Source organism: Argopecten irradians, chromosome 5 (assembly GCF_041381155.1).
Source record: "Argopecten irradians isolate NY chromosome 5, Ai_NY, whole genome shotgun sequence".
Lineage (NCBI taxonomy): Eukaryota > Metazoa > Mollusca > Bivalvia > Pectinida > Pectinidae > Argopecten > Argopecten irradians.
Window position 1 is genome coordinate 35,953,690 of NC_091138.1, and position 27,949 is coordinate 35,981,638.

Below are 27,949 nucleotides of genomic sequence, written 5' to 3' on the forward strand. Positions count from 1 at the left end.
CCACAAACATCCTTGGAGGAAGGGGATCAGAACTTGTATAAATTTTGGCTCTGGTCCCCTGGGGGCAGGAGGGGCGGGGCCCAATAGGGGAAATAGAGGTAAATCCTATAAATCGCTACTTGAGGTAAATCCTTTAAATCGCTACTTGTCATAGAGATCTGCACGTATTGTAACTAAATTTGGCCACAAACACCCTGGGTGGAAGGGGAACAGAACTTGTATAAATTTTTGCTCTGACACCCTGGGGGCAGGAGAGGTGGGCCCAATAGAGGAAATAGAGGTAAATCCTTTGAATCGCTACTAGTCATAGATTTCTGCATGGAATGTAACCAAATTTGGCCACAAACATCCTTGGGGGAAGGGGAACAGAACTTGTATAAATTTTGGCTCTGACCCCCCGGGGGCAGGAGGGGCGGGGCCCAATAGGGGAAATAGAGGTAAATCCTTTAAATCGCTACTTGTCATAGAGATCTGCACGTATTGTAACTAAATTTGGCCACAAACACCCTGGGTGGAAGGGGAACAGACCTTGTATAAATTTTTGCTCTGACACACTGGGGGCAGGAGAGGTGGGCCCAATAGAGGAAATAGAGGTAAATCCTTTGAATCGCTACTAGTCATAGATTTCTGCATGGAATGTAACCAAATTTGGCCTCAAACATCCTTGGGGGAAGGGGAACAGAACTTGTATAAATTTTGGCTCTGGCCCCCCAGGGGCAGGACGGGTGTGGCCCAATAGGGGAAATAAAGGTAAATCCTATAAATCGCTACTTGTCCTAAAGTTTTGCTTGGATTGTGACCAAATTTGGCCATAAACATCCTTGGGGGAAGGAGAACAGAACTTTGGCTCTGACCCCCTGGGGGCAGGAGGGGTGGGGCCCAATAGGGGACTTAGAGGTTAATATTAACATTCCTTCAGAAAAGAAACAATGAACCTGTATTCAGAACATTACTTGGCATTACAAACCAGGTGAGCGATACAGGCCCTCTGGGCCTCTTGTTAGATCTAGTTGTACAGAAGTGTCAAAACTTTGAAGAACAAGAAAATCAAATTATAATCTGTATTTAGAATTGTAGTACTGTTTGATTCGGTGAATGTACAAGGAAAATAAATCTAAAAATATAGCTTTGCTCTATAAATAACTGATATGTATGATGAAATACATTAGGTCTATAAATAGCATGATATTTGTGATAAAGACATTTTGAGCTAGTACATTCCAATCAGTTTCTATCAAATCAAAAGGAAATTACAAGTTGAAGAAACATGTCTTGTCATGTAAATAGTAATGATTTGGCATTAAGTAATTTTGTGGGCGAACTGGACAAAAATTGAAATGTCATGATGAATTAGATTTCAACCCACTGTGTAAGATGGGGTATGAGAATGTCATAGGGGAGCAGCCATTCTTCGTAAAATGGCAATAGTAAAAGAAACGTATTTGATTGAAAATTTTGAAAAATTTCATCATGACAGAAGAGGTTATATCAGTGAAGAAAAAAGCCAGCGGAACTGATCATAGAACTACAAAAATGTAGTTATGAAATTGATTTACATCTAATCAAAGTTCTGTGCAGTTTTCCCCCTCCGGAAAGAACCCAATGTAATTATAAACAGTGCATAATATAGTGAGAATATTATTGATTTCAGGGAGTAATTTAGATCTCTCCGCAAAAAAAAATCTGGTGACAAATTTGGAGTTTGTAACTAGTGAAATTGTAAAATATGACTTTGTTTACTGACACGATTACGACAGGAATATCCTGTAAAACTTGGAAAGAAATATGGAAATAGTGAGGAGTCAGTTACATTCTGTGAATCACAACAGCTGTATCCTAGAAACTTATTAGTTAGGCCACATCATTGTCCATTATGAAATTGACGAATAATATTGATAATAATATTCTGGTACTGATGATGAGATGGGGAATTATTGCTGAAGGGTGTATGCCACCTTTTTATTGTGACATTTGGACTTAAGGATGCATGCTATCTTATTTGTCATGGAGACTTAAGGTTGTATGCTACCATTTTATTGTGACATTGTGACTGAAGGATGCCAGCATCCAAGACTGTGATATAGAGACTCAAGGTCAGATAGTGTTATCAAATGATAAATTAAAGGAGGCATGTATGCTAACTCAATGTGACATTGGGACTTAAGGATTCATGCCGCGGAGACTTGAGGGTGCATGCTACCTTATTGTGTCCCGGAGACTTAAGGGTGTATGTTTCTGTGACATCAAGGTTTTAAGGATGTATACATGTATCCAATACTGTGACTTAAGACTCAAGGACAGTACAATTTTTCTCTCGTTGTTTTTAGAACCAGACAGCTGTTACTAGTATCTATAAACTATTGACTGTAATATAAGTTCATTTTAGTGGCAGATTCCAAACTGAGCCATTATTTGTGATTTGATTTTAATGGACACATTTTTACAACCAACATTACCGACCCTCTGGGTCTCTTGTCTCTCCAGATGTATGTTAATTATCATGTTGTTCAAGGTTATCTTTCTTTGGTTATTTTCGATTGGCTTTGTTTTTATTTAAAGTTGTTGTTTTTAATTTTGTCACTGTGAAGCTATTTTTAGAAATATCATATTATATATCAATCACTTAATAATTCGGTTAAATAGACTCTATGGAATCAGCCTATCATTCTCCAGCAAAGATCAATCTATGACACTTGATTCCTATTACTGATAAAATATGGAAAAATGACACAGTCTTCTGTTTAGTCGGGTTTCTGTTCTGTCAAAAACGTTAATGTATTCTATTTTCAGAAATAGTTACGCCACTCAAAACAATTGTTTTTGTTAATGTTTATAAAAAATTTCTTGATCGTGAAAGGTTTCAAGTTCACAATGATGAGATTTGTCCGTGATGACAATAAAAGTTGAGTCTGACATTTAAAAAAACCTATAACGGCAGTTAAGGGTTGATGGTTACCCTTAAATTTAGTCGTGTTTTATCCTAAACACGCGTGACCTTTAATGGTCGGCTCTAATTCAAAATCAATGTTGTCTGGGTAAGTGTACTTAAATACTATCTGGGTAAAGGGAAGCCTTAGAAGTCCAGGGTTCCTTATCATCATTGATGGTATTCTAATTAGTGGAGAATTCTCGTAATAAACTAATTGGTTTGTTTGTTTTACTTTAATGATCCATCGAAAATTAATGTCGTGAAATAGATAATTGGGAAATACGTACTTAGAAAATAAACAAATTTAAATATAGAATTAGTTCACTAATTATGTACAAAGCTATTCCATCAGCTTTTGTTAGTTTAACATCCTATTAACAGCCAGGGTCATGTATGGACTTGCCAGGTTTGTTGGTGAAGAGAAGCTGGAGTACCCGGAGAAAAACCACTGACTGCCCCACACGGGATTTGAACAGGCGAATCGGAGCTGGAGGGCTAGTGGTAATATGTCGAGACTTCTTAACCACTCAGCCACTTCGGTCCCATTTTGTTTCACAATTGTTTTATATTTGAATTGAGGTTCAGCATTGCCCCAGTTAGGAATTCTCTGGGTTGTGTCCCCTGGCTCAGTGTTCAGTATGAAGGGACTGGAGCACATGTCTGGCTAGGGTGTCCTGTTCTGTGTTTGCAGCAGTACGTTTCAGTGAAATAGCACTTTAAATTCAACATCAGTATCACTACATAACATATGCAAGATACCACAGCCTCCCAAAAACATACACCCATTCAATATATTCAGGTACCGTTTATAACAGATTAGGCAATATAAACAAAATCTAATTGTCATCATTGAAATCAAGAAAGTTACTTTATTTGTATAATAAGGTATTAGACATATGTAGTGCAAAGTTTGCAGTCCTTTTTCTGAGTCTAGAGATAGTCAAGAATTTCAACTGTCACAGCTGCATATAAAATTTAATCTTTTTGTAGTATAAATAAAATCCAAATATTATTCAGAAATTTATATCTTATTTACCTATCAATAGATGTTGCATCCAACATTGTATCATTCTGACCTTTTAGCTGAAAAAAAAAAGCTTAAAAAAAGGAAAATTGCCAAAATTGTTCAATGAGAATTCTTTCCATGCATTTTGAAAACTACCCTATAAGAATGAATTTGTAATGTCTGATTTCAGTATTGTAAAATTATACAGGCAAAATGCCAAAGTCATTTGACAGCCTATCAGTGAAGCAGAAATGGAGGACTGGTTGACGATGTGAACCTGTACTCGCATTCTCTGGGCCATTAGGGCACACCGGGGACGTGTAGAGAAAGATACTTAGAATAATATTACATTTCTGGACCTATCCTTAATGCTTTGTCAGATGTCTGCTTAACTTTAACTGATGATAACGTCGACTGGAAAGCTAGATCTGTGCCTTCATTTCTCATCAGATGATTCAATTTACTGGCAAAATCAAATCAGGAAAAAAATCGCTAATGCAGCAAAAATATATATCTTGCAACTCTTGAGAGAAAAGTAAACAAATTATGGTGAAATAATGGAAATCATTGATTACGGTGGAAGGATTCGAGTTAAAGGCGACGTGGCCTGCATCCATTTCACAACACTCTCTTGGTACCTATATGTCAACATTGTGACAATCGTCGATCAATAAATATCGGTATATCTGTATGACAGCTTTTCAAATTGTATATTTCTCCTCTGCTTTTGAGCCAGACTCTGGGGAGTTTCAGACATAAAAGGGATGATATGGATGGCTGTTAGGTAGGAAGTTCTCCCGTAAATAGGACGCCGATGACCCACCAGATTTATAGTTTTACTTTGATTCACAGATTTAGAAAGTCGATCAAAGCCTCGATCACGGAAGCATAATACTGGTAATTTTGAAATGTTTAGATTGAATTTCAAATCCAAGTTGAAACAAGAAGTTATCTTGTTTTATTTTAAAAAATACCTGTTTTGAACACATGGACAGGTATTTAGTATTTGTATGTATCACGTTTTGTCAGCTTTATTTTAGAATATGTCAACTATAGTAGACAGTGGGAAAGAATATAAGGATGAGATTGTGTATGTTGAAGTAAACTTAGCAGATAAAGGAAGAAAATGACAAAGAAAATGGAAGATACATTTTATTTTAGAGAATAAAAGACTTTGAAAAAAAAAATTTGAGACCTCAATGGAAAAACGTCAGTCAAAAAGCTGACAGTATTAAATGAATTGCAGTAAGAATCAATTCTATATTGACTGTGATGTGGGCAATTGCAAGGTATTGTATGTAGATTGGTGGTTTTTCTCTGTGTACTTGGGCTTAAGCTTGCCTAAGCAGCAAATACTGAGAGCTCTATCCTTATATTAACATAGTCATGAATAAGGGATTAAAACCAGTCAAAGGAACTGTTTTTCACCGTTGTGGTAAATATGTGCCATTAGACACATTGTATCGCCCATAATAGTCCCCACTAGTCCCAGTACCCTGGGCCTTCAGTATGGCAGCCTTTCTGTGGTTTGACTAGCCTTGTGTTAGGTGGCCATCATTGAGAGAGTTTTATTATTTTGATGACAGTTTTCCTCATCATTAATACCTGAATAAAAAAAATAACCTGATCATGCCGTCTTTCTTGGGGCTGGAAAATGTCTTGGGGACTAAATGATTAGCAGTTAGTGTCAGGGAACCCAATGCTACGTGTCAGGGAACCCAATGCTACGTGTCAGGGAACCCAATGCTACGTGCTACGTGTCAGGGAACCCAATGCTACGTGTCAGGGAACCCAATGCTACGTGTCAGGGAACCCAATGCTACGTGTCAGGGAACCCAATGCACGTGTCAGGAACCCAATGCTACGTGTCAGGGAACCCAATGCTACGTGTCAGGGAACCCAATGCTACGTGTCAGGGAACCCAATGCTACGTGTCAGGGAACCCAATGCTACGTGTCAGGGAACCCAATGCTACGTGTCAGGGAACCCAATGCTACGTGTCAGGGAACCCAATGCTACGTGTCAGGGAACCCAATGCTACGTGTCAGGGAACCCAATGCTACGTGTCAGGGAAACCCAATGCTACGTGTCAGGGAACCCAAACTGTACCGTGTCAGGGAACCCAATGCTACGTGTCAGGGAACCCAATGCTACGTGTCAGGGAACCCAATGCTACGTGTCAGGGAACCCATGCTACGTGTCAGGGAACCCATGCTACGTGTCAGGGAACCCAATGCTACGTGTCGGGAACCCAATGCTACGTGTCAGGGAACCCAATGCTACGTGTCAGGGAACCCAATGCTACGTGTCAGGGAACCCAATGCTACGTGTCGGGAACCCAATGCTACGTGTCAGGGAACCCAATGCTACGTGTCAGGAACCAATCTACTCATGACTTCAACATGTCGACTCAACACATTCCGTAAAGAACGTTCTCATCGGCTTTTACCAAATTCATCTGGTTTGTGTGACAGAAATCAATGAATTTAATACTCAAGGGTGACAGTTAAAAATTCACAATGATTTTTTTTTTTGTGTCTGGGTTTCAACTTTCTTTGTTGCGCACAAGGTGTTGAGATTCAAATGCTTTCTGTCAATAAAAATATGGTCATATTTTTCTTTTCATTCTTTGATGCCTTGTTATAGTAAACTAGTGTCTCACTGCATTCTAAAATAGTTTTTCTAAGATTCAGTAATGGAGCTCGATCAAGCAAAGATTCAGTAATGGAGCTCGATCAAGCAAAAAATCAGTTCATTTTCCCAGTTATTTTTTTCTTTCTAAATCTGTTAGCCGATATCTCGTGTTCTGTTTCACTTCAGTCTATATATGTAAAAAATCACTGATGGTAATTAATATCAAAGGAACGTGTTGTATTGTTATAACTTTAGCAAAATAAAAAATCTTGTTATTTATTTTCACAAGAAAATAATAAATACAGCTATATCAACAAAATTATAATCCAGCTTTACTAGCAATTATAAAAGGTAAAAATGGATTAAAACAGATTTAAGTGGAGATAAGAACCAGGAGTTCCAGAGTTCTCATTTTTGTTTTTATATTCATTCCGTTATATTAACGATCGTTTTGATAGTCACCAAACGTACACATATACATTAGTTTGGTCAGACCTGGTACATGTTAGCCTTGTTTATAATATACATGTATTGCTAAAGATAGCAATACATGTGATTTATAGTATACTTCGTTTTTATTTTGTTTTGTTTATGGTAAATACAATGATTATAAAGTTTACGGAACGGAGACGACATGTACACTACTACCACAGTTGGTCATGGTAAAAAAAACATTGGTCTAATTTCAACCATGAATAATTCAAAGTCTCGATGTTTCGAAGTTTTTCTGACGGTCCCTTGAACTTCAATACATCGAGGTTTGACTGTAATATGATGGTTTTTCCCTGAGTCATCTGGTTTGCCTGCACCATCACAATCTACGACATAATTGGACAGAAAACAAAACCAAACGATGTGCACTATTCAGCATAACACTGAGTCTTTACGATGGGTAGGAAATCCAATGTTTAAACATAATTGGTAAGGTGTGGATATGATCGTTATTTATAATCAACCTTATAGTTTCGTTATTCTTGTTATTTTCAGGGTCGGCATGGAATTTTGATGATGACACAGACTCCACGGCTTCCTCCGAAACGATGACAAGCGGTGCATCGGAGGAAGGAGCGGGTCTCCAGCGTCCATCTAGTCAACTGTTTTACACCACACCCCCTAAAGCTGTAAGTATATTATAGGAAACTACATTAACTAGTAATTTAACAAAAAAAAATTAAGTAAAGCAATTTTTCATTTCCTAGTATCACAGTGTGTGTGTTTGGAAAGCTAGTTTGAGTGGCTAAATTAGCATTAATGGACTGACAATGCCTATAGCCAGTGTACTTTATCTATCTGGTACCCAGTACCATGTGTATTCAGTTCCCATTTCTAACTTCTTTAGCTCTGACTGTGGGATTCAGCTCAGACTTGCCTAAATTGACAGACAAATTTTTCAGACCTTGCATCATTTTACTTTGGTTTGTATGCCAAGATAACTGTGAAAATTCAACAGATTCAACAAACGTCATCAAGAGCAGCCAATGAATAAAGTGTTAACTTTTCACCCTGTGCAAACTTTTTGACTTCTGGTTGTCGGTATATTTGGCGAGTGGGATGTTTCAGTGAGATAGCACTATAAAATGGGAGAGAGTTCCACTATCACACTGAGACACAACACAAAGTGGGAGAGAGTTCCACTATCACACTGAGACACAACACAAAATGGGAGAGAGTTCCACTATCACACTGAGACACAACACAAAATGGGAGAGAGTTCCATTATCACACTGAGACACAACACAATATGGGAGAGAGTTCCACTATCACACTGAGACACAACACACAATGGGAGAGAGTTCCACTATCACACTGAGACACAACACAAACATACAGCAGTAATGGATGGATGTAATGTACTGGAACTAACAGTTGCTGAAGTTTCCACTTTAAAACAATCTTAACTTGAAACATAGATTTATCTCATGAATATCATTGTCAAATATTAGTGTAAAAATTGAGGGATTGGAATATGTAAAGGTAGAAGACATATCAACCGTATGTATTTAGGTAAATTCTTGTTTTATTTTTTGGGGTTTTCAATATGAGCTCTAATAAAAGGTCACAGATAAAAACAATATTTCAAAATAATTCAGCAGAATCAATGTCATGTATGAACACATCATTTTTATTTTTTATTTGATGATTAGGGATCATGATACAAAGAATCTTGTATAGACAATACACCAATATTTACCGTACCTAAGGAGATTTTCTTCTCGATACAGGTACAAACTAGCTGTGTATATAATCTAAATTCTAGCTTTAGGTTAAAAACCACACGATAAAACGTCTATAAACCTGATCTAATTTAAAGTGAATACAGGGATATCTCCTGTAAGTTCACCAGAGTCGATATTTACGACGGCACTACACTAAAGTTCTAATTCAGCGTAGATATTGAGTGAATTGAATGTCGTTCCACAGAAAGGTCATACATTTTATATAGATGAGGGACAACTGTAATTCATTTCAATCTTGTTAACCCTGCACACAATTTTGATCAAAGCAGATATGGAGCTTTGATTTTAAAACCTTCCAAGCTAGCCACAACGACAGCTATTTGATTATAATTAATTTAGAATGCATCGCCAGGGATCAATTTATCACTTTTAAATCAAATGAAATATAATATATTAATGAAAATTATTTCTTTCTAATCAAATCCAAATCGCTCCCCATGGTGCAACTGTAGTTCTATATTGGTAAAGAGATATTGAGCAAGCCTTCGTTCTAGCCGATATATTTCTATAGCATTCATTAAAATGCCCTGGCAGGCAGACAGATTCTGTATACTGAAAACATACCTAGTTATATTTTAATGGGAACCTTATTTTATCAAATACATTTTCATGGGTTATGATTTAAGTTGAAAAGGATACTTCTTAAAAGTAATTTCTAAATGACATTAAGTATAGTCAAATCTATCTAAGAAAAGCTGCCAAAGGAACAAAGAAAAATGGTCATTTTATACAAGTGTTCCTTATACACAGGTTGAATTGTGTTGAAATCTGCCATTTGGACTGTCAGAAAATGGTCTTAATAAAGTGGTGGTCTTTATGTAGAGTAGGTCACTTACCCAACTTGGTTTTACTGTAGTTGCTCTAGGTTTTGGCTAATTGCTAGTTAATACTTTGGAATAAAAATAAAAAAAAATTGACATCAGTAATGTTTGGAAACACCACAGATGCCATTGGCTGGTGTATTATACAAGTCTGCAGCCATCTTCAAAGATATTAAATCTAAAATAATATTTTGAAAACAAAAAATGATAGGAGACCTTTCTCAAATTTGTAGTTGTCATGGAAACCTATAAGAAGGAAGTTCTCTGCATGGATGTTTTTAGAATTCTTGTTTTGGATATATAGATAAAATCAGTCTGGAAATCAGCTTGATAAGAATTTTACGCACTTTATATGGCTTGACTTAGACAGCATTTGTCTATTTCTTAAAAAAAGAAATAAAAAAGTTTTTTTTTAACGCTCTAAGAAACGAGTGAAGGTCATTTAAGGACATGGTAAATTAAGATACCGGTTTACAGTACTACTAACGGTGCCACTCTAGAGTTTACTCCAACACTTTTATTGAAAAATATAGACATTTACATTCTCGCATACATTGTACCAGGAATCCAAGAAAACAACTAATGAAATTTCACCGATCTTAGTTCAAGGACTTATGTAGATCGGCATTTAGAGGACTTATGTACTTAAGTAGCAATTCAGAAATTGTATCTCCTCACAATTTTATCTGTAAGAACGACTTTACAGGAACAAGATTTATATGGGCGCTCTCCAAACTTCACTGGAGGGGTAGAATACAACCTTTGTCAGCTGTGACACGGAGGTTTAAATCGTCAGGGGGGAAGGCTGACAAAGTAAACAAATGGGTTACTGATACCACTGTCAAATTAATGGTAACGGATCATATTTTACCGTTTCTTTGTACGACGTTAAATATAAGTAAATTCTATCAGAAATTGATCATGAATTATTGGTATCATGTAGATATGTACAACAATGGTTCGAGAAGTTAATCACTGACAATAGATAATTACAGATGTTTGGCCCACTAAATAAGTAGGTATGGTCATGTTTATATTTGTGTTTATAGATTGTTTACTCTGTTGTTATCCTACCTGGTACGGTATTCCATGACAAATTGTCTCAATTAAGGTTAATTGGTCAGAAACAATACAGGTACGCATACCCTATCATGCTTAGCTGATTCTTAGCATTAAAATTTTTTGTCTCCCTTTTGGCAATATTAAGGCATTGTTTTTCTTCCTCTGATGTCAATGGCAATGACTGCAGTAAAGGCATCAACATTTAAAGTCCACTTCTGCTCAAGTTAATTTCATCCAATATATCCAACGCTACCGTAAGGTCATCTAGTAATGTAAGAATGTAATTTACAATTTAACATTAACAGATTTTTACTGTGATATTTTAGATTGCAATCAAATGAAAATAAATAATGATCAAGTAGTGGTCTGGTTACAAAGTGACCATTGAAGATTGTAGGAGTTATCCCCCTTGGTATATCATTCAGTATTTACACGAAGTTTCTGGTTGAGTAATGCAGAGAGCTTCACAATTGAGAAAAACAAACAAACAAAAAACATTAATATAGATTTATTTGACCTTTTATTTAAACAAAAAAACAACAACCATAAAACAATACCTATACATACAAAAAAATAAAGCTAGATATCAATTTAATTCCATGGAAATATACCACAAGTAATAGTGACTATCTGTATCCAATAGTTATTGATGCATTTGGTGCAGTTACCATGGTAACCTGGTGATGGATGGTCTAGAAACTTTCAATTTTCTCAGCTAAAATCTTTTTGACCATACATGACCAATTGTAGGGTTATCAGAATTTGGTACACAAACCAATCAAATAAAACATTGAGGCTGCTGGAGTTATGTCCCCTTGTATGTATTCCTCATAGTAGAATATCAAAAACCCTGATTGGTTTATTTTGTTTTTACCCCCTTCTAATAGCAAGGGTTTATATATGTAAGGACATTCCTCTTTAAGGAGGCATAGAAAGGTCTGAGTACCTGAAGAGAAACCACCAACCTACAGACAGTTCCTGGTACCAGCTAGGTAACTACTGGTACCCATGTGGATTTATAGCCTGCTATACTGAAATGAAGGCTACAATGTATAAGTATAGTAGAAATATCTTGACCACTCATCTTTCACACACGGGCGTCGATGGTAGACTAGTGGATAAGATGTTTTGACATATTACCACAAGCCTTTAACCTTGAATCCCAAGCAGGGCAATTGGACTGTTTTTAATTTACTTCTCCATGTACTCTTGTTTTTCTCCATCATCCCAACCGGGCACATCCGTAAATGACACTTAACTACTCAAACAAAACTATACCAAATCAAATCTTTTTATTTAAAATAAATTGCTGAGGATGAAGAAAGTGATTAAATTTGTCACCTGTCATTTTAGGGTTAGTTTAATTTCTGACAATATGTTGTCAATCTTACACTTACATTTCAGATTCAGAATGTTATTTTCTATCAGTTTAAATATTCAATGTTTTCTGTTTATGTTAACTTTGGGTGGAGTTCTTATAACCAAACTTTAATTGTACCATACTTTATTTGTTAAGGGCATGTCAACATACATTAAAATGTCTCAAGACCCACATGTGATTGTTTCCTGAATGTTTTACTAGACAATTACAGAGTTAAATGGAGTAAATACCAGATGTAGACTTAATGTTATTCATAGTGAAGACATGCAAAACACATTTAGTTTTACATAATCTATACAACTTATAAACAACCCATTGTGAAGAAAAAATCCTTTTTTAATATCTTTAACCTATTTGCAATAAATCTCATTAAATGACCCAAATATAAAAGAAAAATGATGATACATGATGATAAAACATATTTTCGTTTGTAAATGGCACTACGAGAACATCTAAACTACCCCATGCACGGGTTGAATGTGTTTGTACATACCAGGTCCATGTGTTTTGTGTAAATACATGTTAGACACGCTACACATGGTTTGGATACCAGCTTCTTCTGGAGCTTGTTATTATTGTGAATTATAACTTTTGAATTCACAGGGGGGAGATGTGGCCATTATCTCTTCTAAAACATCCACATTCATGTTTTCAAACATCTGGCCGACCAGAGCCAGAGCTTGTCAGTCTGTTATGATTGGTTAGCTTAACCAGTTCCAACCTATAAACATATTAATATTATAATAATTTCTATTGTTTTCCAGCCATGATATATTAATATATATATATAAATGTTGCAGTATATTCATACAATTTAGCTGTTGATTATTTCCGGAAGCAATATTTGATATTTAACAACAATTTAATAACATGATGTTTTAAATTATGAAGCTGACAAGGCTTTAAGTCTGTAAAGCTTTCTCTCTGCGATTTGTATCCTCTTGAGTAAAGAAGAAGAACCTACTTAAATAGGTGTTGCAGGAAGAGCAGGTTCACTGATACAGGATGAGATTATACGGATGATATGTGATTGATTATCGAGACTTTGTTTATTTAAAAAAAATGTAAATACTTTTCTGATTGCATTTCTTATCAACATTGCAGAACATGGTGCGAAATCAAGATGAAAAGAGGTATGTAACGTTTTATTTATAAAATTTGTTTTTTATATTTACTGTCATTAATTTTACAGAATTTATATTGTGACGTGGGTTTAAATTTTCTTCTGAGAAATCTAAAATGGATGCCATGCCTTAATTATGCTTTGGATTTGAATATATTATAGGAGTTGTAGCACAACTATTTTAATTAATCAATCGTCATCAAACTAATTTTTCAAGTGACCAGTAAGGCAAAAATATGTTGTCATATTAACAAAATTCAGGCTTCTGATTGGATATACGAAATGGTACCGTTTTGCATTACAAATTTCTGTGGCCAGAATGCTGATTTTGAATGTACAAGGACCCATGCATATTTGTAAATTGTAGAACACATTTACCATAGTTCATCACTGCTATCAATATTTCAATTAAATTGGATTAAGTTTAAATTGGTTGAAATTGATTACTATGGTAATATTTAAATAGATATGTCCCATTGAAATCATCGGGATGGTTTTCCAACCATCCCTATATCTAATTGAATTTTAATCATTTTGTTAAAGGTTATACAGTATTTGACCTAATAAGCACCCTTATCCATATAAGCGCACACCCCTCCATTTTTAGCTCGCCTATTCGAAGAATAGGGGAGCTTATGTTGTCACCCCGGCGTCGGCGTCAGCGTTGGCGTTGGCGTCCCATTTCACGTTAAAGTTTTTGAGCAAGTTTCTGTTTCGTCAATCGTTTAAGCTTAAGTCATCAAAAATGTTCATAATTTTATTTTCCTAATGTGTATGGATGCTGAACGTGATAATACAACCAATTTGGGGCCCTTCAGGTTGTTTTTTTTTGAGTCTGTTAATTTGTCATATTTCCATGTTAAAGTTTTTGAGCAAGTTTCTATTTTGTCTATTGTTTAAGCTTAAGTCTCATAAATGTTTATGATTTTATTTTCCTAATGTGTATGGATGCTGAACATGATAATACAACCAATTTGGGGGCCTTTAGGGGGTTTTTGAGTCTGTTAATTTGTAATATTTCCATGTTAAAGTTTTTGAGCAATCATTTTGTTAAAGGTTATACAGTATTTTGGACCCAATAAGCGCTCTTATCCATTATAAGCGCACACCCCTCCATTTTTTGGGGACTGCAATTTCACTTACTTCAAATTAAATGTAGAATTAAAATATGAAAACTGTGTTGGTTTCCTTACTGAATTTTTTTTACAAATTGATTTATGGCCTACTTTGTAGAATAATTTTTATGAAAGGTTTAAAGTCCAAATTTTCTTTTTTTTTAAGTGCCTCCTTATCTACTTCAATTTTTTAATCGCCGAGGTGACTTATGAGTGTATTTCAAACTTATTCAAATAATGTATTGACTGCTCATTGAGTCAGATACTGTTTTAGAAGATGAAACCAGCTGATTGCTGAGAACGTTGAGTATCTGACCACCCAAACCGATGTCTGAGTGTTTGGACAGAGGTGTTTACGATGGTTTAAGATTTCTAACGTGAACTCAGTCAATGAACTATAGGCTGCCACCTTGGTTCTCATTCCTAACTATTTCTAGCCTTTACAGCCTCTCCTTTGAAATGAAATCTTCTTAATCATTTTTTGGACATGTCCGCTTTCATATGTTTCCACCGAGAGCTATTCACATGGAATATCATATTGACAGATATAAGTTTGATATAAATGGTTTAAAATCCTATCCATTTCATTTGACAGGTAAGTAAAGGTATGAAGAGTTTAAGTGACTAAGATTATGGGATTTACTTTGTATGGTATTGGAAACGACAAAATAGCTGTCAGATGGAAAATTAGGCCAAGACCAATTAACCTGATGTATGTTTGAGTAGAATTAAGTGGGTGGAAATTCTTAGTTGATTCAGGATTACAGATTTGTTATATGATAAACTAAAAATATTAATATTTTTGTGACAAGCTTGTCATGAAAATGTCAAAAATTAATTATTGAGGAACTAGCATGCAAGAGGTTGGTATTTATTGTATATATATAAATGCTATAAGAATTATTCAAGGGTTCATTTTTGAGATCGTTTCTTTTCTTCTTATATAATTGCTAGTATAACTTGTTTTCTTTTCATTAAATTTTCAAAAATTAAGAAATCAAATTTATAATTTAATAGAAATATGACTACATGTCAAACAATTCTTTTGTTACAATTTAAACTAACAATGCTTTTGAGGCTATAATACCAAAATTTGTTATCTTAAGAGGATTTAATTGAAGAGACATTTCTACACTAACTTTAAAAATAATACTAAAAATGAAGATATATTCTTTGTACCTTTACAATATGTTTTAAAAGTGAAATTAAATTGAAAGATCAAGAAAAGGAGAAAAATAAAAAGCTGTTTTTGTAGATAACGAATGTAAATTGTTAAGCTGACAAGTCGGTGGAGGTATGAGTTAAATGTTGAGGGGTTTGGAGTTACATACATAGACTTGATCCCTTTAATAGATATGTCTACCTTTGCACTTAACTACACAAATTAATTTCTGTACAGTGTTGTTATGTTTGTATACTGCCTTTAAAAAAACCTACGGAGGGATTTACACACGGTGGACCACTTTCCCCCTGTCCCTTTCGTGTCGAAATCTCTTGGGATTTTTAGATTGTGTCGTATTTAAAGAGAAATAGAAAGTAATGACAGCGATTAGTGACTTAGCAGAAGGGGCCCAGACATGTTACCTGGAGAATTTCACGTGGACATTGTTAAATTGTCTTCATTGGGGTTGAAAGTCATTTATCTAAACTTTGTAACGGTGTAAGAATATTAAATCTACCCGCGTCTTTTGTTTATTGTGGCGACTAGTGTAAAAAGGAGTGATATAATAAGTGGATCTGTTGTGTAAAGTCACTTCATTGTGTATTGTTATGATTATCGAGAAAGGCTCATCAATGAACGTTCCCTCAGAAGTGTTGGAGAGTAATTTTACCTTCAGTCTACTTCCCGGGGATACAAAGGGCCAGTACAACGACAATGGAGTCTGAGTCAACGGATTAAGTGTGACAACACAAACTGTATGTTCATCAGTAGAAGTTGACGTTGTTATTTTTACGTTACAGACTAGAGAGCTCCGGCGGACTTTACAAGATTGGACGTCGTCTGAGCCAGAAGGATAAAGGCAAGGATAATCTGTGGCAGCAGAGACAACGATCCGTCAGCTTAGACTGGTAAGTCAACCCAAAACTTAATGTCAAAAAGACAATAAATCTCAAATTTGTCTACAAACAAAGTGTTCAAGTCACTGTTAAAATTTCTGCAGAGGCTGAATCTTCAGAAGCTCCTGGTTCTTGTGGTTTTACACTGTGTTACATCAGAAGCAGAGAGTTTTGTTTCTATTGGTCCAAGAATGACAGCCAATCAGATATGGCCTCTTGGTCATGATGCTAGCTAGTGCACAAAGACTGGGACATCAGAGGCATTGGTCCAAGAATGGCAGCCACTCAGATTAGTGTCTTGTAACTTGTGGTACTGATACTGTTACACGAAGGTGGTGTGATACATTCAAATTTAATTAAAAATCAGCAACCGTCCAGATATTGGTAGGATATCTTTGGATACTTTTTTTGTGATAAATATTTTGGGTAATGCCACAGATCTACTTTGGGATGGGAGTAGGAATTGAAAGCGTTTTGAAAGTACCAGTATGATATCTCTGTTATCATTAGTTTTGATAGTTTCATAAAGCGTGCCAGTTGGTCCTCAAACTAATAGAACTTCAAACATCTTTACCTCACCACCAGTACTGGGGCCCCTATTGTATGTCATATTTAAGATGAATTTTCACTGCTGTTGGGCTAGTAAACAACATTCCTGGATAGTCAGGCCAGAAAAAAACATATTACCATTGCTATTATATATGAAAAACATCAACCTGTGACATTCTGACTACAAGGTTAAGATTTACAAGTTGGACATCACAGTTGAGGAGATATACCCTTGTGGATAAGTCGGACTATGATCAGAGGGAATGGTGATATCTGGGTACCTTAATGACTTGTTAAATCCCCTATCAAGTAGCTGTTAATTGTGTTACCAACCACATTTAAGCCATTAAACTGTGACCTTGTGTTATTGTGAGAATTGGTTTTAGTGGTTTCAGCTATTAAACTGTAACGACAGTACATGAGTTGACTTAGCTAGTGGGAGACTGATCTATAGGTACCTATGACATGGTCAAAAGTTAGGGTATTAATAATACATGTACCATGGGTGGGGGGGGGACATGGTCAAAAGTTAGGGTACAAATAATACATGTACCATGGGTGGGGGGGGGACATGGTCAAAAGTTAGGGTACAAATAATACATGTACCATGGGTGGGGGGGGACATGGTCAAAAGTTAGGGTACTAATAAAAACATGTACCATGGGTGGGGGGCATGGTCAAAATTTAGGGTACAAATAATACATGTACCATGGGTGGGGGGGGGGACATGGTTCAAAAGTTAGGGTACTAATAAAACATGTACCATGGGTGGGGGGGGCATGGTCAAAAGTTAGGGTACAAATAATACATGTACCATGCGTGGGGGGGGGGGGCACATGGTCAAAAGTTAGGGTACAAATAATACATGTACCATGGGATGGAATGGGACATGGTCAAAAGTTAGGGTACAAATAATACATGTACCATGGGGGGGGGGACATCTTCAAAAGTAAGGGTACAAATAATACATGTACCATGTGTTGGGGGACATGGTCAAAAGTTAGGGTACAAATAAAACATGTGCCATGGGGGGGACATGGTCAAAAGTTAGGGTACAGATAATACATGTACCATGGGTGGGGGGACATGGTCAAAAGTTAGGGTACAAATAATACATGTACCATGTGTGGGGGGACATGGTCAAAAGTTAGGGTACAAATAATACATGTACCGTGGGTGGGGGGACATGGTCAAAAGTTAGGGTACAGATAATGCATGTACCATGGGTGGGGGGGGTGGGGACATGGTCAAAAGGTAGGGTACAAATAATACATGTACCATGGGTGGGGGTGGACATGGTCAAAAGTTTTTACCTCACCACTATTACTGGGGCCTCTGTTGTATGTCATATTTAAGATGAATTTTCACTGCTGTTGGGCCAGTAAACAACATTCCTGGATAGTCAGGCCAGAAAAAACATATTACCATTGCTATTAGATATGAAAAACATCAACCTGTGACATTCTGACTACAAGGTTAAGATTTTCAAGTTGGACAGTACAGTTGAGGAGATAATTACCTACTAGTGGATAAGTCGGACTATGTCCCACAGAATGGTGATAGGGTACAATGATAATACATGTTAAATCCCTTATCAAGTAGCTGGGGGTTAATGTGTTACCAACCACATTTTAGCCATTTAACCATGACCTTGTGTTATTGTGAGAATTGGTTTAGAAAGCTATTAAACTGGTACAGATAATACATGTAGTTGGACTTAGCTAGGGGGGGACATGTCCCTCCTAGGGACATCATGTACCAAAAGTTAGCTAGGGTACAATAATACATGTACCATGGGGGGGGGGTGGGGGGGGGGGGGGGGGACATGGTCAAAAGTTAGGGTACAAATAATACATGTACCATGGTGGGGGGGGGCATGGTCAAAAGTTAGGGGTACCATGGGTGGGGGGGTCATGGTCAAAAGTTAGGGTACAATAATACATGTACCATGGGGGGGGGGGTTAGGGTACAGATAATAATGTACAGGGGGGGGGGGTGGTCAAAGTAGGGTACTATAATGGGGGGGGGGGACATTGTCAAAAGTTAGGGTACAGATAATACATGTACCATGGGTGGGGGGGGGACATGGTCAAAAGTTAGGGTACAAATAATACATGTACCATGGGTGGGGGGGGACATGGTCAAAAGTTAGGGTACAGATAATACATGTACCATGGGGGGGGGGGACATGGTCAAAAGTTAGGGTACAGATAATACATGTACCATGGTGGGGGGGGGGACATGGTCAAAAGTTAGGGTACAAATAATACATGTACCATGGGTGGGGGGACATGGTCAAAAGTTAGGGTACAGATAATACATGTACCATGGTGGGTGGGGGGGGACATGGTCAAAAGTTAGGGTACAGATAATACATGTACCATGGGTGGGGGGGGGGACATGGTCAAAAGTTAGGGTACAGATAATACATGTACCATGGGTGGGGGGGGGGGGACATGGTCAAAAGTTAGGGTACAGATAATACATGTACCATGGGTGGGGGGGGGGACATGGTCAAAAGTTAGGGTACAAATAATACATGTACCATGGGTGGGGGGGCATGGTCAAAAGTTAGGGTACAGATAATACATGTACCATGGGGGGGGGACATGGTAAAAGTTAGGGTAAGATAATACATGTCTTGTGGGGGCATGGTCAAAGTTAGGGTACAGATAATACATGTACCAGGGGGGGGGGGGGGGGGAACATGGTCAAAAGTTAGGGTACAAATAATACATGTACCATGGGTGGGGGGGGGCATGGTCAAAAGTTAGGGTACAGATAATACATGTACCATGGGTGGGGGGGGACATGGTCAAAAGTTAGGGTACAGATAATACATGTACCATGGGTGGGGGAGGGGGAACATGGTCAAAAGTTAGGGTACAAATAATACATGTACCATGGGTGGGGGTGGACATGGTCAAAAGTTAGGGTACAAATAATACATGTACCATGGGTGGGGGATGGGACATGGTCAAAAGTTAGGGTACAAATAATACATGTACCATGGGGGGGGGGGGGGACATGGTCAAAAGTTAGGGTACAGATAATACATGTACCATGTGGGGGGGGGACATGGTCAAAAGTTAGGGTACAGATAATACATGTACCATGGGTGGGGGGGGGACATGGTCAAAAAGTTAGGGTACAGATAATACATGTACCATGGGTGGGGGGGACATGGTCAAAAGTTAGGGTACAGATAATACATGTACCATGGTGGGGGGGGGGACATGGTCAAAAGTTAGGGTACAAATAATACATGTACCATGGGTGGGGGTGGGACATGGTCAAAAGTTAGGGTACAAATAATACATGTACCATGGGGGGTGGGGAAGGCGACATGGTGTAAAGTTAGGGTACAGATAATACATATACTATTAGATGAGATTATCTAATTTTAGAGATAAAAATACCATTTATTAATTGGAACTTGGTCTATATGTCTATTGAAACAGAAGAGAAAACAACAAATGTGTCATTAGTCACATCAATTTAATTATGTCTCTATGGAATTATTGTCTAGACAAAGCAGATTCAGACCAGATTCAGCAATTAACAATATCTAATAGGGACATCAAAATATTTGTGTGGTTACATAATGTCAACAACACAACTTTCCAACCATTTAGGCTAAATAATACAAATCTCTTGTTTAATAAAAAAAAATCTGATTTTCATTACCTATAAGTAATATGATAGTCAATGTAGAGGTATTTCAAAATATTGAAGATGTTTGTTTACGTGTTTACAAATCTATGTGTAAAACTGTGGGGACCGCGGTGGCCGAGTGGTTAAGATGTTCCGACATATTACCACAAGCCCTCCACCTCTGGGATGCGGGTTCGAATCCCATGTGGGGCAGTTGCCAGGTACTGACCGCTGGTCGGTGGTTTTTCTCCGGGTACTCTGGCTTTCCTCCACCAACAAACCTGGCACGTCCTTACATGACCCTAGCTGTTAATAGGAGGTAAAAATAAACAAACAAACAAACAAACAAAGTGTAAACTGTCATGATTGAGCAATTAGATGATTGACTATAATTCTAAATTTTCAAATATGACAAATGGAAAAGTTTCTTATGAGAATAAAATTCAAATAAAAAATCTGAAGGCCAATATTTCCCTGCTCTGTTAACATAAAGAAAACAAACTGCAATAAAACCATGGACCATTTCTTTTTTCCTTTAAAGAAGTTTGAGCTTGTACAAGATGTCTACAAACGAGAGGCAATATATCAGTACATTTGATGGTTTATCTCTGAAATACAATCCTCGTATTTAAACCCAAACATTATTTTAGGTTATTCCCTGTGCGGTTGTTTGTTGTGATCTGTATTACCGATCACCTACCTGTACGTACAGGTGAGTGGATCGTCACCTTACTGGTCAGATTTACCATGAGTAGAAACACTGCCGATAATCTGATGTAGACCTACCTTGTTTAATTGGAAAAAATAATTTAATTGTATGAATGAAATGATCTGTTGATTAGTATGTCTGTAAGGTGGGGTATAATACCCCCCGTATTGTCACCCGGACCCTCCGATACAATACATACCTGTGTCGGGCATATATAGTACTGAAACTCACACCAGGTGATCGATGAGTGTGTGTGTATATTATTGAGTATTAAGGAATACGTCCTGGCATGTCTGTATATTAAAATTACCTATTGATAAGACAGAATTCTTTAAATACAGGATCAAAATAGCTAATGTCTTACACACTCTGAGCCCACTGGGCTTTGTCCTCAAGGTTTTTGTTTGAACTAATCTTGTTAATTTCTTATTGTGGATTCTATATATTCCAAATCTGTGAGTGACACAGAAAGTATTTAATGTAAGTATGTTATACTGTTATTGAGTTTGAAATAACATGGCTTCTTGTGCCATTATCTGTTTTAATTATTACAATGTTATGAACGTTTACAGACTTGGGACCACAGATTTACTCGGCGTGTAACTCGGAGTCAAATTGTGTTGTTTATTTTGATTCTCACGTTACAATGGGTTTATAGTCCTCATGGTGTGTATACCTGATAACAAGTTATGAGTGACGTTATTCGTATTATCTGGATTGACTCTTCACGTAGCTGGATTTATAACGCTATTTAGAAAGACGTAAGTTTTGTATGGGATCTAAATAAGCCTGTTTTCCCATATAAACATCTGATATGAAATTTAATTAATGCGATGAATATAATTAGACATGGAACACTTGTTTGAGTCTTTCACGACCATTAAATGCATGTGAATTAAAAAACTTAGGGTTTAAATTTATTTGATACAACTGTAATTTATAAGATAATATGCATTAGCTAAGCAAGATTTTAAAGAAAAAATATGAGAATTTGTCATGCAGGAGTCCAATTTGTGTGATTTAACAAGAAAATGCTGATATGGTCTATTGAAATTACCATGAAACTGAAGTAAATTACCAAAATGTTCATTATATTTTCTACAACTGACACGATGTACAAATTTTTAAATTCTGATATTACTTACCAGGGTAGTTGCATTTGAATGATCAATACAGAATTTTTCTGATGGGCTGATCTAAAGCAGTGTAATTAAGTCAAAAATAATCTTTGTGAGTGATTCAAGGTATTGTAAAGCTTTATATACTTTGAATTATATTGGGTATAAAGGGTCTTTCTAGTAATCTGGGAGTTCATTCAGGAAATACTACCAAAGGGGTTTGGGGTTGAGGAATCTTACTCCTTAGGTATCTTAGTAAGGAATTGAAGAAGACATCTTACTCTTAACACTAAGAAAATAGGGACTTTTTAACCATGGGACTAGCTATAAAGACACCTCACTCTTGGGGCTGGGAAAAAGACACCTTACCTTTGGGGCTGAAAAAAAGACACCTCACCCTTGAGGCTGAGAAAAAGAAACCTTACCCTTGGCCCTGGGAAAAGGACACCTCACCCTTCGGTCTAAGAAAAAGACACCTTACCCTTGGGCCTGGGAAAAAGACACATCACCCTTGGGTCTGGGAAAAGACACCTCACCTTTGAGGCTTAGAAAAAGACACCTTACCCTTGGGCCTGGGAAAAAGACACCTTACCCTTGGGCCTGGGAAAAAGACACCTCGCCATTGGGCCTGGGAAAAAGACACCTCACCCTTGGGCCTGGGAAAAAGACACCTCACCCTTGGGCCTGGGAAAAAACATCTCACCTTTGGGCCTGGGAAAAAGACACCTCATCCTTATGGCTGATGAAAGGCACCTCACTCTTGAGGCTTGGAAAAAGAAACCTCACCCTTGGGTCTGGGAAAAAGACCTCATTGTTATGGATGGGGAAAGGTACCTCACCCTTAAGGCTTTGAAAAAGACACCTCACCCATGGGACTGGGGAAAGGCACTTCAACCTTGAGGTTTGAGACATCTTATGGTATAGACTATGCTATTTCTACACTCTTATATACAAAAACAGTCAGAAAGACATCAAAGTATCAGACTTTATTTGTGTGTTTTAGTGGAGATGGAAGGAAAATCAAGATCTTTATGAGTGACAATGAGAATACTGGAGTAGCAGACGTACCAGCCATCTTGCCCACATCCCCCGGGCTTCCAGCGAACATGCTCAACTTTGGTGGGGCAATGAACTCGCCAAACAGACCGAGAACACTCACAGGTACTGATCGTCTGCCAACACACCTTCCAGAATATCTATATTTAAATTTCGTTTTTGATATTTTATTTTCTCAGACATGCCAATACATATAAAAAAAATCAGCCAAATTTCAACAGCACTAGGTATACTATACATTGATTATGCTGAATTACATCCTGAACAGATTGCAAATAGAAAATTTGGTTTGTTCCTCCAGCTCTGTCTGCCTAAATTTGTAGGAAATAAGATACCAAACTTGCATTCAGATGGCGGTAATTCTTCGTTGCATAAATCATTATGAATTTAATCTTTTATAATGCTTTAAATTCCTTGATTATTTAAAGCTGTTCCTCTTTCTGATTTCCAACATGAGATAAGATAATGTCCTTGTGACAGAGGATGAGCTATAAATTTCACATGTCATTTGCATATCATGCTTGAAATATAAAAAAATGAAAATACGTTTTATATAAAATGAAACATTGTAAATGAAATCAAGAACCTGTTCATTGCTTGACCTTTCTGTACTATTACATAACATTAAAAACAAATATAGGATGCTATAACTAAATCATTACCCTAACTCAGCATTGTTTAAACATTTTTATAAACAAATTATAGATTTATGTGTGAACACAAACAAAAATTACAAAGAAAGTTTTATAAAATTGATTGAGCTGCTTTCTATATTTGTTAATTGGCATGTACTTAACGAAGCTAATATCACCTGATGTTGATTTTTAGTCCGAGGTATATACTTCAGACCTATATATACAGGTGTTACTTACAAACACATGGCCAGGATATCGTCTGCTTCACCATTCTGTTGGCAACACCGTGTGAACACGACTTATTAATTAAAAATATCTGCAATTACCACGTTTCACCGATTTTGGTTTCTACTTTTAGGTCTGCAATATGTTTTATAAATGATTGTATTTAAAACGTCTGGAGAAATTAAAGAAAAAATTATCAGGAAGTTTGGCCACTGGTTCTCATCAATGATCAATTGTCAGTTTGTATAGAGGTGTGGTTTATGTGTATTCATCAAAATTTTATCGTCTTCGAATTTCAGTTGCAACACCAAAGAAGCGGGGATCAACAAGTAGTGAATCCGATGTCATTACACCTAACCGACTTTACGACAAGAAGAAGGCCGACCGGGAAAGGAAGGGGTCTCCCGAGAGCCAAGGTCAGTATCTAAATAAGGGCATTATCAATGGGTCTCTTGTATAATGTCATGGTCATTTGGGTACAGATGTATTATCAAGGTCACTTGAGTTGTAAGGTCAACCATTGTCAAGGTTATTTGAGTACAGATGTAATATCAAGGTAACCTTAGTTGTAAGGTCAACCAATGTCAAGGTTATTTGGGTACAGATGTGATGTCAAGGTGGCTTTGGTTGTAAGGTCAACCAATGTCAAGGTTTTTTGGGTACAGATGTAATGTGAAGGTGGCTTTGGTTGTAAGGTCAACCAATGTCAAGGTTAGTGGTGGGGACTTGAGAGGGAGTGTTCTCTGGGGCCCTGGATTAGTCTGATCCATTCTGTAGACATATTCAGTTCTCTGATATGGGTGAGGCATCCAGCTCTGTATTGTTAGCAGTATGCTTCAGTGAGATAGTACTATAATATGCAGAAATAATTTTAAATATTTGGAATTTATGGAGGTTGCAATAAGGTGGGATGTGGGAGGATTTGAATAAAGTGCCAACATATTTCTATTTTAATTTTTTCTTAATCAATACTATGTAGGCCTATCCATTATCTGTGTGCCCTACCTACAGATTTAGTGGGTTAACATTGATTGATATGACCAGGTATTGGACATTATGGGAATTCTACATTCACAATGGTATATCAGTGGATCTACTTAATACTCAGGAACGTTTAATGATAATCAGTGATATAGAATGATAACGACATTCCACCAGTAATTAATTCATTGTCTTTAATTAAACTATACACCTGTACAATGGTATACCTATCAACCTTAACGATCACAGGTGACCTATGAGACCTCGTACATACCTGTATATATATATACCTAGGTAGTAGGGTTATTTATATATTTTACAGGTAGTTACTGATTTATATATATCTTAAGAGTCTAATCACAAATAATTCTGACTCAAGCAATGAATTGGCACATTATTTTTTTCTCACAGTTATTATGCTTGAAACAAGAAATTTACTTGACACTTTAATCAAGGAGAATAGGATTAAAAAAAGTATTGTATTGTTTTTTTCTGGCCGAGATATTTCCATGTAAGACCACTTCTAAAGTTGATGTTATCAGATTGAGAGTAAAACTTGATCACATATTACTCATACATTTATACATTACATGCAGTCATGTATTATAACCTAATTATTTACCTCAAACTCATATTACAATTGTATAATAATATTTAATAAAAACCTTTAAAATAGTCAAATTGCAAGATTCCTTCAATTCAATAATTTTTTTTAATTAAATTTTGAAAATCATTTTACTTGAATAGCTTTTTCATAATCAGAAATATTCAATTGATGTTCCCTACTTTAAAATTATTTTTTTTTAATCTTTTTATTACTTTAGCTGTTTATTATTCGAAAATATTAAATTTATGTTAACCACTTAAACAACTCAATTGACCTGTGTCTGATTATCACATTTTATATAAAACTGTAAAAAAATGAAAGTATTCAGCCTATACCCGGCCTAGCTGCACCCTAGTGTAGAATTTGTACCTGTGATCAGAGGGCTTGTTCGCTCGACTGACTCTCCATTTATCAAACTGATGTGTCAATAATGACCCTGTCATCATCCTTTTGATGTGGCAGAATAAAAATTACCATAACGGAGACACACCTGGAGGGTTACGTTGTTCATTCATGCATTAACAAAGGTGCACATAACACCAAAAATCGACCAATCGTATCACAGATGTCTAAATTTGAACCATGCGACTTGTGTGGTACTGCAGTGACTCAGGGTGCCGTATAAGGAAAACATTTAATGTTAGTTTAGAAGATAAGAGTTTATTCAGATAGACTCTAACTAAGGTATTATTCATGAAGATAATCAGGTGGTCAGCATTGTTTGGTATTGGTCATTATTGGATGGTCAAGTGGTCAGTGTTATTCTAACTGGACGTCTTCGTGGTGTCATGAATGACGCCCCACAATGCTAGGTAAGTGTTGACCAATGGACAATGGTCACTCCTTAGGTCATCTGTCCTGCTGATAAGACAAACAAGACGTCCTAACTGGCGATTGGGAATCAAGATTGGACAGAAAAGCTGTGTCCATCTTGACCAGTGAATGGTCAGCATGGCCCGAGGCTTGACGGCTTAAGGGATCAGTCGGCTATTATCAGCTTTAATTGTTGTGGGAGATAGAGATCTGTGTTATTATTAAAGACTTAACTTTTCGACACCGTCCAGAATGTTCTCCCTTTAGTACAGTTACATAACTTGTCAGTAAGCCCTCTGATCTGGTATTAAGTTCATGAAACCCTAAGTAACATCATGTAAGGTATGAACCGAGTTATCTAGAATATAACAGGATTATATCTATAAATGCATCCATTCTTTGTGTAGCTGTTTATTGTTAGTACCTCAGACAATGGATATAAACCTCTGCCACACTTCATAATTACAGGTAAGATGTACAATAGGTAATAACCATTCAGATTTTGCTCGCCGAGGTTTGAGATTCACCTGTTCCAAAATTACTTGATAAATTAACTGAATTATCTAAGCAGGTGGATGATTATGCATTTAAAAATATATTGATATTTGTTTAAACTCTGTAAAAGCTGTATAAATGGTACATTATACCATATGATTTGAAGCTTTGATGATTTTTTGGAGATTGTGTAACTATGCCCTACTTCTCTAAATGTGCTAGTGCAAGACTATTGAAACTCAGGTGCGTCTCCTAAGTTATTCAGATCATCTAATTATTGCTATTTTCACTCAAAGTTGTTAGCGTCTGATACCTTTTTTTTAGCCTTTCTAGAGTGTGCATTTACATGTATTCACCATTTTTATTTGGTGCAAAGCAATTATTAGATTGTTACTGGATATATTAGAGTTATGGTCCTTTTATATTATTATTGAATTTACATTAATTAATATGACTTCTGATTCAATTAGGGTAATTAGATTTCTTCCTGTACTAATTTCAAATCCCATATGATTACTACATTAACAGGCTTGTTAGAACTCCATTCAGAAATTCTTGTCAGACAGAAAATTAAGTCATCGCAGGCGGGATCATTTATGTGAATAATCGGGGATATAATTCTATTAGTCTTGTGGTTACAACTGTAGGTGAATCGTTATAATTTAATTACATTTAAACGCTCATGTGTCAAAACATTTGCAGTGCTCTTTTCAACTGACATGTACATAATGATGTAATAGT

The 27,949-nt window shown here is 36.6% G+C and overlaps 1 protein-coding gene across 3 annotated transcripts in view; it reads left to right on the top strand.

The window, feature by feature from the left end:
* Window positions 1-27,949, top strand: part of LOC138323671 (ankyrin repeat and fibronectin type-III domain-containing protein 1-like) — a 150,950-nt gene that overhangs the window by 102,001 nt on the left and 21,000 nt on the right. For all 3 annotated transcript variants that reach the window (XM_069268447.1, XM_069268445.1, XM_069268446.1), the window contains 5 exons: window positions 7,557-7,690; window positions 13,175-13,203; window positions 16,271-16,378; window positions 23,400-23,557; window positions 24,612-24,728. In XM_069268447.1, the coding sequence (XP_069124548.1) occupies window positions 7,557-7,690; window positions 13,175-13,203; window positions 16,271-16,378; window positions 23,400-23,557; window positions 24,612-24,728 (546 nt within the window). The remainder of the gene's footprint in view (window positions 1-7,556; window positions 7,691-13,174; window positions 13,204-16,270; window positions 16,379-23,399; window positions 23,558-24,611; window positions 24,729-27,949) is intronic.